General features: G+C 36.9%; 2 protein-coding genes across 2 annotated transcripts; one reads left to right on the top strand and one right to left on the bottom strand.

The window, feature by feature from the left end:
* Nucleotides 1-345: 345 nt before the first annotated feature.
* LOC120110822 lies at nucleotides 346-2,382 on the bottom strand. Its single transcript, XM_039126616.1, has 3 exons — nucleotides 2,327-2,382; nucleotides 1,200-2,244; nucleotides 346-1,110 (listed from the first exon to the last, which is right to left on the bottom strand). The coding sequence occupies exons 1-3, from the start codon at nucleotides 2,380-2,382 to the stop codon at nucleotides 346-348; spliced, it is 1,866 nt and encodes a 621-aa protein (XP_038982544.1).
* A 4,444-nt stretch (nucleotides 2,383-6,826) lies between these two features.
* On the top strand, nucleotides 6,827-7,562 carry LOC103715980. Its single transcript, XM_008803793.4, has one exon. It carries the CDS (start codon nucleotides 6,865-6,867, stop codon nucleotides 7,375-7,377), a length of 513 nt encoding a protein of 170 aa, XP_008802015.2. The 5' UTR covers nucleotides 6,827-6,864; the 3' UTR covers nucleotides 7,378-7,562.
* The last annotated feature ends 8,039 nt before the right edge of the window (nucleotides 7,563-15,601 follow it).

Genomic DNA, 15,601 nt, shown 5'->3' with positions numbered 1-15,601 from the left:
ATATAAATTTTCCCACGCCATATTCAACTATTGTAATTGTCAGAGCTGACGTCGAATGCTACGCCAACTGTTGATTAACTGTGTATCATTACGTGTTAGTAACAATTTTTTAACTGCAATCCGGTTTGAAGTAACTGAATTAAAATCTAACAAAAAATCAACATATACAATTCAGTTTGCACTTCATTAACATCAATACAAGAGATTCCCAGTTAATATGCTGTGACTAACATGAAAATACATTGCAGGTATCTCGATACATTCTTCATAATGTCCATATTCTTTACTTGATGATCTCATTACAAGTCCTTCTATTGTGCCCAACCTTCCCGCATCGTCCACATCTCATTTCACGTACTGACTCCACTTGCGAAGTCTTCTCTTCTTTTTAGGCCTGCCGGGACGTGTCTTTCTTATAGGGGGTAGAATGTGAATCTCTTCAGAGGCACTTTGGGGCTTCTCCATGTCAGGAATTGGACTGATTGCTTCGGCATATGTTCCTCTATACAATTCAGCTTGGAAGCAATTGTCAGTGAATTGGTATAGTGATCTGCCATCCTTCTCGATGCATGCACAAGCATGCTTACATGTCATGCGGAAGATTCGCCACTCTCCACAAGAGCAGCTACACATATGCAGGTCAACTTTGCATGAGTAGTTGGTATCCTTTACGTCATATATCATTATGTTGGACGTAAATACAGCTAATCTCCGACCATCTTTCGCATTTTTTTGCAACACTTTCTCCGCATCAGGACAAAGTTGAGATTGAATGCTATATCCTCCATTACGCCGTTCATGCATCATCTGCATTATTTGGATCCTTATATGGTCAACCATCTGAGGCACAGGGAGATGACGAGCCTCCAGGACCCAATTATTAAAAGACTCTGCCACATTCGATGTCATGATGCCCCAGCGTGGACCTGAAAATACAGCATTCGCCCAATGCTCCGGCTTTGCATGTAGGAGAAAGGTGGTAGCACCAGGGGCTTCTGATGTAAGCTTTGCAATTAGCTTTCGGAATACAGTAAGCCTTGGTGTATAGGCAGCAGCATTTAGTAAATCAATGAGCCTCTTTCTCTCAGCTGCACGATAATGGACAAGGACCTGCATTGATAATTAAAATTAGATATACCACATGCTACATTACTTAGATACTTTGTAGTTTAAATTATTCATAATATGACGATGCAAACCTGATTCTTGAAGTTTTCTTTCACATGACGTATACAATATGAGTGGTAAGAATCAGGAAAGTACTTCGGCACGGATTTAATAATGCCCTGATGTCTATCCGTCATAAATGTGAACTGTTGACTACTATACTCAGTACAACTATGAATAGCTTCTTTCAGAAACCGGCAAAACCATTCCCAATTTTCATCACATTCTGTATCTACAACACCATAAGCTATAGGAAACATATCATCATTTCCATCTTTGGAAGTGGCTCCAAGCAATACACCTCCATCCTTATACTTTATAAATGTGCCATCCATAAAAATCAGAGGACGACATCCTTTTATGAAACCCATTAGTGAAGCATGAAAACAAATGAATAGACGTCTGAATCGACCATCAATTGTTTCATACTCTGCAATGCTGCCGGGGTTGGTCTGACGAATGGCATCGCAATACCAGCGAATCCGTTCATAAGATAGCCGGCTGTTACCATAAAGATCCATCATGGCCACCTCCTTACCACGCCAAGCTTGATGATACGGCAATTCAACACCATATTGTCGTCGAATATCCTTTACAATATCACTCGGCTTATATAACGGCATATCTTGAAGTTGATCTTTAACAATTTTGGAAACCCAACGTTTTGAAGCCTTTGGATGAGACCGCACTTGCAATCCTCCTCCACATGTGTGGTTACAGTGCATTTTTTTAATTGCAAACTTTTCACCATTCCCAAGGCGAGAAGCATGAATACGCCATTCGCAACCTTCATAAACACATTCTACAGTAACTCGATCACGATCGTTCTTCACGAAGACAAAATCCCTGCATTTTGCAATGCAATAGTTGCGAATGGTGTCACGTAGAGTTTCCACATTCATGAACTCCTGACCAACACCCTCTATACTATTTTTCCAATCATCCAACGAATTTTTTTGACTTGCTTCCTCTTCAATTGCGGCTCTTGTTTCTTCAACAACTTGACCAAAATTACTTGAGCTACCCTTCGAAAAATTTTTCCCTCTCGAACTGATTTCAGCACAATGCGATGAGCCACTGTTCATACAATAGGATAAACATTATTTTAGCAAACTTACTAAAATCCGTTGCACAAAACAAAATTTAAAAAAGGGAATACCTCTCAATTACCACAACAGCACCTTCGATCAAGGTTGGAGAATGAGTAACAACCATCTCGATCACCTTGACATTTAAGTTGACGTGTATTTAATGCATGTTACGAACATCCTTATCGCTCATGAGCATAACAAGCATTTTAGATTTGTTTGGAATATAAAACTTAACTTCTATCATTGTAGAAGATAAATGTCTCCACCTTTCAACTATTTTCTTAAAAATTTGATCAAGAATTGTGTCTTTTGAGATTGAAATAATCACAGCTTCGCTACCATAAGAACAAAATGGCCATAAAAACAGAGCTACCAGTGTCTTCCGAAGCCATGACAATGGAAAAAAGAGGAGGCAATGAACAGATAATTTCGAATTGCAAACAGACTTAGGAATATAGTGGAGCAGAGTCTCACTACACAGAGAAAGAGGGACTATCAGCATTCTCTCAAACAGGGAACAGGTAAAGAGTAAGATGGAGTCTCAACGTTTTTAGGTCAACACAAAGGCTCGACATGCTCTCTCCCTATCCATCTAGCATCCATCCTAATGGGTGCTTGTCTCTTCCCAGACCAAACAATCTCCATTGGCAAAGACAAAACAGAGAAGAACGGAGACAAAACGATACCCTGTTGCGGCCTATTTTTACACCTTTTTCCCGTTTCAAAATCTTCCTCGAAAGCCATCTTCGGTAAACACCTTCCGTGGGATCACCAGGGGCATCCACGCTTAAGGGCTGCAAGTGGGATTTTTACTTCGGAGCATCTTCGGTAGACAAAAACAGAGTGTCTTCCGGTTAGAAAACAGAACGCGGTACCTATTTTTTTCCCGCTTCCGGTATCATGGGGGTACTTAAGTAACCTGGGGGCACTTTGGGTACTATATTTTAACGCAAACAGTAACTTAGGGACCGGGAATTAAAGATCCATGAAGCGGTGGACCGGAAGTTCTTTTTTGGGTCAATCGGGACCTCCTGTTACATCGGGGTCTTTAGAGGGATGGGAAAGTACCCGAAAAAATTAACCGCGTGCACGATAGCCAGCAAGCGCTGGCTGCGGTTTTTTTTTTTTTTGAATTTTGACATTTGCAAGATTACCGCGAGCACGTGGCAAAAAAACCAATATATTTCTGCTTAAAACTTCTATAAATATTTCTTGTTTTCATCCTAATCGAAACACAAAAAATTAGAAAAAAAAATTAAAAAAAAATTGGAGAAAAGTTCTTCCTCTTAACCACTTCTGATTTTCATTTTTGCAATTATATTTAATTTATTTTATTATTTTTATTTCGTTCTTCGCTGGATCTGCAAGTTCGATCGGATTCGTTTTGACTTCTTCCGATACGTACCGAAAAAAAAGTTGTAAGGTCGTCGTATCTCAGAGGAGGATTGTCGGGAGACCCGTACGTGGGGCAAACACTTCTTTGGGACAGCGTCTACGCGCTTCGACCTACCTTCAATCAGGCTATTTTCTCTAACTTATATTTTTAATTTAATATTAGTAGATCCGTAGGATTTACAATTTTGTGATTTAATTTTATTAAATGAATAGATTTATTTTGTGCTAGAATAGATTTCTTTTGTGTTAAAATAGAATTATTTTGATGTCAAATAATATCTATTTATATTATTCTCTATAAAAATTTTCCATTAATTGTAATATTAGATTCATTTGTTTATTTAGATAATATATTACTAACAATCCAAAGAAGTGTTTGTTTATTTTTTTTTGTTAGTAATATATAATTCAGTAAATCATTATAAAATGGTAATAATTTGTTTAACCTTCAAGAGGTTTATCATACCTCCATTTGGACTCCTCAAGGAGTAATTTCTAGATCCCATTCAAACAGAAAATTCAGAAATTGGTTAATACATAATAATTAATTCATTGAATTGATATTTTAGATCTCAATTACAATAATTGATTTGCTAACACAAAATTACTAATCAATTATTCTAATAAGATAATAATTCTTATAATTCATTGAATTGAAATTTTAGATCTCAATTACAATAATTGATTTACTAGCACAAAATTAGTAATCAATTATTCTAATAAGTTAATAAATCTTATAATTCATTGAATTGTCATTTTAGATCCAATTACAATAATTGATTTGCTAGCATAAAATTAGTAATCAATTATTATAATAAGATAATAAATCTTATAATTCATTGAATTAATATTTTAGATCTCAATTACAATAATTGATTTGCTAGCACAAAATTAGTAATCAATTATTCTAATAAGATACTAAATCTTATAATTTATTGAATGATATTTTAGATCTCAATTACAATAATTGATTTGCTAGCATAAAATTAGTATTCAATTATTCTAATAAAATAATAAATCTTATCATTCATTGAATTTATATTTTAGATCTCAATTACAATATTTGATTTGCTGGCACAAAATTAGTAATCAATTATTACTAATTCGAAAAAGTCAAATGAAAAATTTGAAAATTAGTTAATTCGTGACAACAAATTTAAGTTTGCACTTAGGCTTTTGCAAAAATTGAATTTGTGTGATTTCTAGTGATTATATCCACTAACTAATAGTGTTAAAGAAAAACTTGTCAAAAAGGCATATGTGCCTAAAAAAAGCTGGTACTTAAATGAGCCTAGTGCTCCACAACCAATCTGGAGCTGATTTGGCTATTATTTTTTGGATATATCAACTAGACATTCAAAATTCAATACAAATTTTAGTGCAATCTTTTGACATAGACTTTTTGCCTTCATTCAGGTTTGTGTCCCTTCTCTATAACTTGAACCTATGACCTCAAACACTAGTGACCACCTTAGTGCCAAATCTGAAAAATTTGATGGTCATAACTTTAGAAGGTGGCAGAACCAAATGCAATTCTGGCTCACCATATTAGGGTTGATCTCAGCCATAGGTGAGAGCACCATTGAAGTTGATAACGGGTCCAAACTAACTACTTCACGATATGCTACTCGCCAAAACTCAAACTGAAATTCATCCTCCTCCCATACTGAATCTTCTGCCTCCACCAGCACACCCTCTAGGACACCTGATGAAATAGACTATCATTGCATTCATAGAATCCTAGGTGCCCTTTCTGAGAGGTTGTATGATATTTATTACACAGCTAAGAGTGCCAAAGAACTCTGGGACACCCTGGAAAGTAAATATGGTCTTGATGATGCTAGGGTGAAGAGGTTCAAGGCCTCGACTTCAATAACTTTAGGATGGTGGACTCAAAGCCTATGAATGACCAAATTCATGATTTTGAAATCCTGATCCACCAGCTTAATGCTAATGGAACCAATTTAGATGAATCATTCTAGATAGCCTGTCTGATAGATAAACTACCTAAGTCCTGATCTGATTTTGCTAAGATTCTGAGCCATACATAAGGAAGTCTCACCTAACCCAAGTTTTGAACTCCATTAAAATAGGTCAAAATGAGTTAAATGGGTCAAAGGTCTAAATCTAAATCCAAGCGATTTAATAAACAAATTTAGATAGATTGACTCGTTTATGATCCAAATTTATTTATATCAAATTCGAATCTATTTAAAATAGATCGTTGGTGAATCTAATTAACGAGTTGGATTATCAATTGTCATCTATTTTACTTATGGTTATTATCCTCTCCCTTTGCCCTCTTTACCTACAAATTTGGCACTACGCCAACCTTTTATGCGAGCTCCTCCGCATGTGCATGCCCTTCAAATGTTCCTGCACACCATATCTTATCTTTTTTTTTTGGTACAATGGCTGCTCATCCTATCTTGATGTAGGTGCAGCCAGCAGAGTCAAGAGTTACAAAATGGCATAACTATGAAAGACTGGTCCTCTGATGCATCCAGAGGACCTTTCCGAAATGTTGCATTGTATAGGAGGTGATCCAGTCAGCTGCTCTGTTTGTCCTCTTATACATTTACACCGTCTGAAAATTTCTGCAGTTTTGCATCATTCATTGAATGCCTTTAATAAAAGGGCATCCGTCCGTCCTTCTTTTTTTTTTTTTTTTTCTTAACAAATTGATCACCGAGGCCGAATGCGCCGCATCCCACCTTTGAGAATTCACTGCTTCGTGACTCACTCCACCGTCAAACGTTTGACTCCCAAGTTCCTAACTCGCCAAATTCATTGATAGCCCAAGCTCCTTTTTCTTTCAGAAGACACTCGCACCGGTCTTTCTCGTGATCACATGAGCGTGCACCTAAGAAAATAACGGAAGGCATTTATCAATTTGCTTAAATAACAAATTTCTTCCGGGATAAGATAATCTCGACCCGATATCCCATTACCACTCGGTAACGTCACCACGCCACTATCTAGAGTAAAATCCATTTATTATTGGGCCAATGTATCGGGACATCATTCGGTGAGCTGATGGATCCCTGGTCCCCCGCTCACGGGCGCCTCCAATGTTTCCATAATACCCAAAGTACCCTTACAGCTCACGCGACGCCGCGACTGCCTTAAAATAAACCATCGCCCCGCCCACAGCTTCGCCGTTGCTCCGTCAGTCCTTATCCGTCTTTTTCCCCAACCTATATAAACCCCCATGGCCGCTCCTCTCCCCGAATCCCATTCCCTTCTCTCGTCTCTCCTCCCTCTCTCTTTCGAGATCTTTATTTTCCTCTCCGAAACCCTAACCCTAAATCTGATGGAATATGAGCCCACCTCGTCTGTCAAGAACAAGCTCCGGTCCTCGATCCGCTTCTCCTGCTGCTTCCGTGGGGCCGGCTGCGAGATTCCAGTTGCCGTCGCCGCCGCCGGCGAGGAGCGGCCGCTATCGCTGATCCGATCGTCGTCCGTGTGGCTGCGGTCCAAGGCGCAGGAGCTGCCGGAGATCAAGGACCGGTGCTGTAGCCTCATCTCGCGGAGGGGGCGGCAGCGCCGCCACTCGAGCGACTTCGGGTACGATCCCCTGAGCTACGCCCTCAACTTCGACGAGGGGTTCGAGGATGACGCCCTCGCCGACGAGGAGTTCCGGTACCGCAATTTCTCCTCCCGCCTTCCGGCGTCCCCCCCGCAGCCCCCGCCGCCGTCAACGGCCGTCGGGATCGCGTGCTAGGATTCTCGAACCTGCTGTTTGCTTGTTCATTTAATTCTTCGATCAGATCGTGTGTTGTTTTGTGTGTAAATATTGGTGTACCGTTAAGTAACGATGAGAGGATGGAGCATTGTGGCCTCCATTGTTTCATTTCTGGAATTTTCGTCTTGCTAATCTCAAAGCGAGCGTCGAAATTTGAGCGTGCCCTTTTCTCTCTTCTCTCCTCTCCTCTCCTCTCCGTCTCTGTGGGTGCATCCAATCTGGTGGTGCTAACGTGCGCCAGGGTCGGGTGTTCCCTACCATTAACAGGAGGTCGACAGCTCCTTTTGTAATTTTTTTAGATAATTCATTAATCAATTCAATTGATCTCTTTAAGAAAAATAGCCAGAAATACGCGTTTGGGAGGAGCCTCTGGAGACCGGCTGATCGGAAGCGAAATGAAAAGGGGAAGATTTCGGATCGGCGAGGAAGAAATGGAAGGGTGATTACTTGAAGGTTGAAACGGAGTTTTGGCTGAAATATTTTTTTCGAAAAAATGATATATGATTATATAATATTAAAAAAATAATTTTATATAATTGATTGATCATAAAAAAATTTGATATATTCTAAAATAGGTTTGTATTCGGCCAGATATTTATTTTTCTGAAAAAATTATACAAACAGAAGGAACCCATCTCATTTATATCTAAAAACTTAAGCATTCTTTTTTTTAAAAAAAAACTCAATTTGCAACCAATAAAAATTAAACTTTTTAGTATTTTATATAATTTTTATATAAAATATAAATTATTTTTATTTTTAAAAAATTCTAACTAAATAAAAGAATATTTCTCAATTTTTTAATTTTTATTATTTTTTCCGGACTAAACAAATTCTAAATGAATGGATTTTTTTTTTTTTTTGCGCTAGGGTGGGCGTATCATACTATACGAGTACGGATATATCTAATAAAATCTAAAAACAAAACATCCAGAGTGCTCTAAACAATTTCTCTTTCTGGGTCATAGAGCAACGAACGAATGTTATTTTTTTTTGGTAAAAGTGGCTACTCATTTCATATAACTCTAACATGAGTACAGCCTGCTAAATCGCGGGAAAATAAAAGGTGCAAAGAAGGATGAACGTCTGATACAGACGTCCAAAAAAAATTTCCGGAGCGCCGAGCAACAAAGGAGGCGACCTAGTTTGCAGCCCTGTTCGCTTCCTTGAACACGTGTCCTATATGAACATCACCCATCAACCGCGCTATTCTACGGGTCTTCCGAATAAGGGGATGACCATCCCCAAACCGATCCGTCCCTCGGAGCCAGTCGATGACCACAGATGAGTCTCCCTCGAGGCAGACCCGTTTCACACCATGTACCTACCACGCATAGGATATACCCTTCCAAACTATCCGCAGCCCTGTCCCAATCACTGTAAGTCCAGGCATGGGCCGTCCTCCTCCTCCTATCATTCTACTAAAATGGTTCCTGATCACAAATCCAACCCCTCCGGTCACATCAAAGTAAGAAGGGGACATCCAAGGAAAAGAGAAGAAAACGGCATCAAGTGGGACGCTGTTTGTGGTGGTGGTGGGTTCCCCCCTTGCCCAATGATTGTACCTTGCTGTGGGAGAGAGAAGCGTGCCTCATGTGTAACGCAAGCATTAGAGACGTGCTTGATGTTATGGTGGCTGAGCCGGCATGGGAGCATGGAATTGCTGTGGAAGTGAGCCAACCAGCGAGGGCCTTCTTCTCCCACTTCCAGAGCTAGCAGAATTATATAATATTCTTGCGGATAAGGCTATAATAGGAGGATATCCAACAAATTTTGCTCCTGCTAATCTACTCAATCCTACTTAAGAATAAACAAATTAAAGGGGCTTTGATAATTGGATGGGCTGAGTATAAAGTTTAGCCCTTCGACCCACTAGATTACCATGAACTGAAAAAAGTTCTTCAAATCATTCTCTATACCTCTGAAATAGTAATGATTGTTTTAGATTAGCAGTGAAGGTTGTGCAATTAATGGTTAAGAGAATTTATCAAATATTTCGAGGAGACAAGTGAAGGAATTTAACATAGTTCTTTATCCACTTTATTTTAGTTTTTTTTCCTCCATATTTTCTCATTTTATTTGGATGCCTATTCCTAAATCTCCTATTTGTGATCCATTTTGTTTTTAGGTTCTTAACTATATGGTTGATGTGTGATGCGTTAGTTCGGTTGGCAAGTTAGGTTTATATAGGTGCATGTAAGATGGGTTAGGTATAGAATTATTTTTTCACACCAATTAAAATAGCGCATATGTGGGTTGAGACTTTTTTTATCTAATTTAAATTTAATTTCACCTAAATTGGATTTGATCCAATATATTGCCTTCTAATTGCACCATATCTTGAATTAATATATGCCATGTGGCAGGTACGTAAAAGAGGGCCAACATCAATAAGTTGCCTGAGATGAATAGGTGCCAGATGTCAATCATTGCACCAAAAGGGTAAACTTATTGGAAATTAGTAAGCCCAAAAATATAGCCCGCGGATGTTAGTGCCTCAACGGTAGAGGCGGGGAATTGAATGGGATTATGTCCAGATTTAATATTGGTTAATAGTTGGATGGGATTATGTCCAGATTTAATATTGGTTAATAACCATTGTAAAGGTGGGTTAGTGGATGTAACAATAAGTGGGAGAGTTCTGAGATACATGGGTGTATAAAAGGAAACGGAGTATGGAAGAAGAGGCCCGAACAATGAATGAATCATTATTTCTCATATTCATGTACATTTTGTTTTACACTGTAGTTTTATGGTAGCTTAGGTAGCATTCTGGCTATTAAAAAGTTTTCGAAGTTTCAAGGTGTTCAAACCAAGCATCACTCTCTCTAGATCTCTACAATAAGCCTGCGGCACGCTAGTACGCCCTTGATCGGCTATTAGCTTGTTATCCCATCCTTGCTATAAAATACAGAAAATAAGATTTTGGCATGACCGATGGGACCATTATATAAAATGCGGCTTAAAAAGAGATTGGATGTACCATCCTTCGGTACGAAGAAGAACATTCCTATATGAATGGTTATGATATGAAGACCGACTGATAACAAGCCTCAAATGGTTGTCTATAGACTGGCTAAGAGTAAGTTTTTAGAAGGGACGATTTTTGCAGGCAGAATAACAAGTTCTACAAGAATGACAACATTTGATCAAATACTAAGGTACGGATCGAAAATATAATTAGTAGGCTGAAGTACTTGGCCAGTACGCTGAAATACATGGTTAGTAGGCCAAGCTGTACTTGGTCAACAGGTTGAAGTACATGGACGGTAGGATGAAATACATAATTACAAAATCAATTACTAATAGAAGGACACCAACCTTAGACCAAGTATCAAAAAAAGTAGGCCGATACGCCAAGAATTCAAGCCAATATGCTAAAGGTGCAGGTTGATACGCCAAGAGTACATGCTGAGTAACTAGGATGTAGACTTAGGGGTGAAAGTTATCAGCCTAAGACGAGTTCTTAATGGAGCGAAGTCATAGGATGATAACTAGCCAACAGTTACCAGTACCTACGACATGGTAGAGGCATTCACACTACCTACCATGTATGCGAATAGTGGTCCATGTGGCACATGATAAAAAGATAAGTGTCCAAAATGAGTGGTGATACCATCTTTCCACTACTCATGACATGAGAGGAGAGTAACACTACATACTTAGCATAGCAATAGAGGTTTATGTAGCACACAATAGCAAAAATAAGTAGCCAAAATAAATAGGGGTTTGCATCTTTCCATTATCCACGACGTGAGAAAAGAGGAAGTGCACTGCCTACTTGAGTAATAGTAGCCCACGTGGCACAAAATAGCAAGGATGAGTATCCAAAGCTATGTATTAGCATATATCTTGCTAGTTAAGAGCACTCATAAGTATCAGGTTGCAACTATAGAAAGAGGACCACTTTTCTAGATAATGAAATGCGTCTTTTATCATTAGTATATATTTCTTCATTATTTCATTCCACATTAGTTTTACAGTAGTTTAGACATATCCCATCTACTAAAAGTTTCTGAAGTTTCAAGGCATCCGAACTCAATATCATCTTCTCCAAATTTCAATGACAAGCTAGTGGCACGCCATGCAAGCCCTCGATCGGTCATACCACCATTGAAAATTATCCCAACATAAAACACAGAAAACACCATCCCTAGTAGGGATTAGTGTGATACATGGATCGTCTAGGTGAATTTTGAACTTCATGCTAGAATAATATGGTTACATAATGTCACTCGTAACATTTTATATTGCCAATATTTAATAGAAAGTTGCAATTAAACTATCTCAAAGCCAATATTTAATAGAAAGTTACAATTAAATTATCCCAAAGCCCTATGGAAAATAATTCTTAAAGCAATTGATTGGGTTTTTTTGATGGAATGGAAGAGTCATATTGTCCTAGTATGAATACATCCAACAAAATTAAAAAATAAAATATCACGAAAGGTGGAGAAATCAAGTCATATCCATTCTAGCACTATTCACCTTAGTGCTCCTCTATGTAGGAGGCAACCTAGTCCATGGTCCAATTCGCCTCTCAATATGCATGAAATGCTCTAAAAGAGGGGCAACTCCTTGCAAGCCTCCAGATATCCTAGAGAAAAGGATGTCCGTTCATCAATGGTGCTTGTCTTGCAATCCACCAGATCACCATTGTTGAATCACCCTCAACATGAATGAGATCAGTTTTAAGAATATGCCTCATGTAGCTGATCCCCTTCTAAGCCGCTTGTAGCTCTGCCCTGGGTGCTGAGGTGTCATAAATCTATCTACCTCCTATTACAATGAATTTGGAGTCAAGGCCTCTAATCATAAAGCCTGTCTTTCCTCTATGACCACCATCTAATATACTTCCATCGAAATTCACTTTGAAAAAGCTCGGAAGTGAGGGGCTTCCAAATGATGAAAATCATTCAGATCGCAGCAACTGTTGATGAGGAACTCTAATTGTCCCTCTCTACCAATGGATATCGGATAGTAGAAAGGTGAACGATCTCAATAGCCTAAGATAGGTCTGCTCTAACAATTGATTAGTTGACTGGTTACAGTCTGCTACTAAGCCTTTGCCTCTTTTCTTATTGTTATCTTGATTGCGGACAACCCTTAATACAAGATTAGAATATTCTATTTAAAATGCACCTTTTACTACAACACAAAAAGGTCAGGTTACTCATCGATGAGTCCCATATTAATGAGGAGCTTCTTAACATTTTTATTAGTTTTTATTTTCATTTTTCTGAAAGGGGAATGGAGGAAATAAGCCCTAGAACTTGTTGGGATAACAAAAAAGTGTGCAAGGACCCATTGCAAAAGGAGATTGGCTGCCTAAGGTGCTACATATATCGACCCAGCTATCTGATAGCTTAGGTTTTCATGCTGAAATCTTCCACAGTTCTAAGGATAAAATTTTTCATATCACAAAGCACAAAAAGTAGATTTATTTGATTTTTTTAATTATTTTTGCTCTTCGATAGAGACCGTTAGACTTATCTCGTAACAACACACTCTCTCTGCAAGCACCATTTATGTGTCTTATAATTACTTCCCGTCACTACTCTTTTTCTCACTCCCTTTTAAGACTTCCTTCTTGGTTCAATTCGTCTTCTCCTTTCCTCCTCTCTTTAAGAAGAGAAAAAGAAATTCACTGGCCAAAAATGGAAATATATTTACCAAGATATATTTTTTTAAAAAATAATTGAACAGGGATGCAAAGTCATCCATATTTCTTCTCATGTCTCATGCTCATAACATTCTTGGAGTCCATGGCACGCTTCATAAATTTATTACTCAAAATTTTGCTCCACGCAATATTCCAAAAAATGAGAGGCCTCCAGGCTTCATGATTATATTCCTCAAAATTTTACTCTACATAATATTCCAAAAAATATTCAAGAAAAAGATATAAAATTTATAGATTCATAGAACGAGTAATAATCAAATGCTTCAACCACTAATAAATATTGATTTATTAATTAGTTGTAATTGTCATTGATGCTTTTACTTATTTATTGTAAGCACGATTAGTTGCTAAGTGTTTCGTTTGCCCAAGCATGCCTTCATGCTAACTACAATGCATCTTTTCAAATATTTTTTCTTACTTAATTTGTATTTATCAAGGATTAATATGGCATCAGCCATTTGCATGGCTGGCTGGCATCATGGACTTAATGATATGAAAAAACTTGCCAATTGTAAGCCACAACAAATAAATATATTTGTTAATTTTTCCCTAATTAAAATAATCATGTTCTCATTACTAGGAGAATAAGGCAAGTAATCTTAGCAAATGATCGTTTATTAAAAAGTATGCAAAATATGCCAACCATATGGTTACCAATATTAAGAGATTAAAATTATCGATTGAGACTATTGTGAGCACGATGTTTGTTAAAAAGGAGTTCCACTTTTTAATATCAATCCAAGGATCACTGTTCAAAGAAATATTGGCCTTATTTCCTGGTTGTTCACAAAAAAAAAAAAAAAAATCTAAACCATAAATAGCCATTTGTACCCAAAGTATTATAATGGTCATAAAAGGATTGCAGTTAAGCAAATTATTATTGGTTAGGATTTAAAAAAAATATTTGCTAATAAGGGAGTCCATCTGGAGGAGAGTCTGAGTTCAAATATTGGGATTTATTTCTCCAATGATTTGTAATTAACAAAAATTGTAAGAAATGCTATGTTAAAAGTTTTTAAAAAGAAATTCTTTAACTTGTCTGCCAAAAAATCACAAGATATAGCAGTTGAGGCTAATATATGATGATTTTAATTAATCAAAGCAGTTTTTATAGTCATTAACAAGTTGTAAATATATAAACAACAAACGATTATGTGCTATTTGTCTTAGAGACAAGTGCTTTAACTTGTAAAAGCTATGTGAGGGCTTCGAGACTGATACATTCCTTTGGCCATCAAAACAAACAATTATGTGGATATACATCCAAATATATTGTCTTAGTCGAAAAATGAAGATGAATAATTATATATGAATCAACCATTATATCATTCCAATAGAAACCCATGACCTAAGGCTTTGAGGCAATATCATAATAAAACACGATATATTAGTCTTTAAAAACAAATAATACACAAGCAGCATTTATTCCATTGTAGGTATTGTCCATACTCACGGGTAGCAAATTTTTTTTGTCCAGTTTAAATCTATTTTATATAAATGTTAATATGCTACGGGAGATCGATATTTATGCATGTCTTCTTGTAGCCACTGAGCTTATAGGATGTTGGGGGGCTACGGAGATAAATATTCCTCTTGGTAATTTATAACCACATCTGTTGAATGGAAGACACTTAAGAAGTTGATTATTTGAGTATATTTCTTGACATTTACTTCTGGAATTAGAAATAGTTACTCTGTTTCTCATGTTAGATCCCTTCATTAGGTTACAAACAGAAGTGCCAGTCTGAAGATAGAAATTATACATATAATCACTATAACTTGGCTATAGGGTAGTCATTTCTTCAACCTATCTAAGAAAAGCTACCCTTCATATTTTTCGTGAAGTTTTTTAACCAACATTCATATAAATTTACAATTTTATAATATTATCATTATATTACTATAAGCTGTATAACAATGAATATCAACTTCTATGTTCTATCAGATGAAAACTGCTAAAACATAGAAATACTATTCTCCAAGAAGAAAAAAAAAAAAGGGAAAAAGGGTTTTGCTACAGTATTTCACTATATTATTTTCATAGAATGAAAAAATAAATTGTGCCATTGCTTGTCCAATAATGCCATATAATATTGAAGTTTGTTGTTAAGAATGGGGAGCAGCACTTCATGTATCGAAGTTACTTGGCTGCCAGAGTAGATTATAATCTTCGAAGAAAAAAAATAAACTATTAATTTTTTTTATATTTCTTTGTATTATTTTGTTATATTTTTATTGTTAATGAGGAATTGAAGTGCAAAGCAGAAAGAACATGCCCAAAAAATGAAAAAGATAGCATCAAGGGGTTCCTTAGTTGGTTAAGGAGGAACATTGCATATCTCCAAAACATTATGTATAGAAATCTATAATTACTCCAATCTCGGGAGAGTTAGTATAATTTATTATATTATTTAATATAAAAATATTAATCAAGCACTGGGATGCGAATAAAAAATAATAATAACGAAACCTGTGTACGAAATGGATTAGAATATGTTTTTTCCATAACCTTTTCACCAA

This window comes from Phoenix dactylifera, chromosome 1, assembly GCF_009389715.1.
Source record: "Phoenix dactylifera cultivar Barhee BC4 chromosome 1, palm_55x_up_171113_PBpolish2nd_filt_p, whole genome shotgun sequence".
NCBI lineage: Eukaryota > Viridiplantae > Streptophyta > Magnoliopsida > Arecales > Arecaceae > Phoenix > Phoenix dactylifera.
Note: the sequence above shows the minus strand (reverse complement) of the source record. Positions and strands in the feature narration are given on the sequence as shown.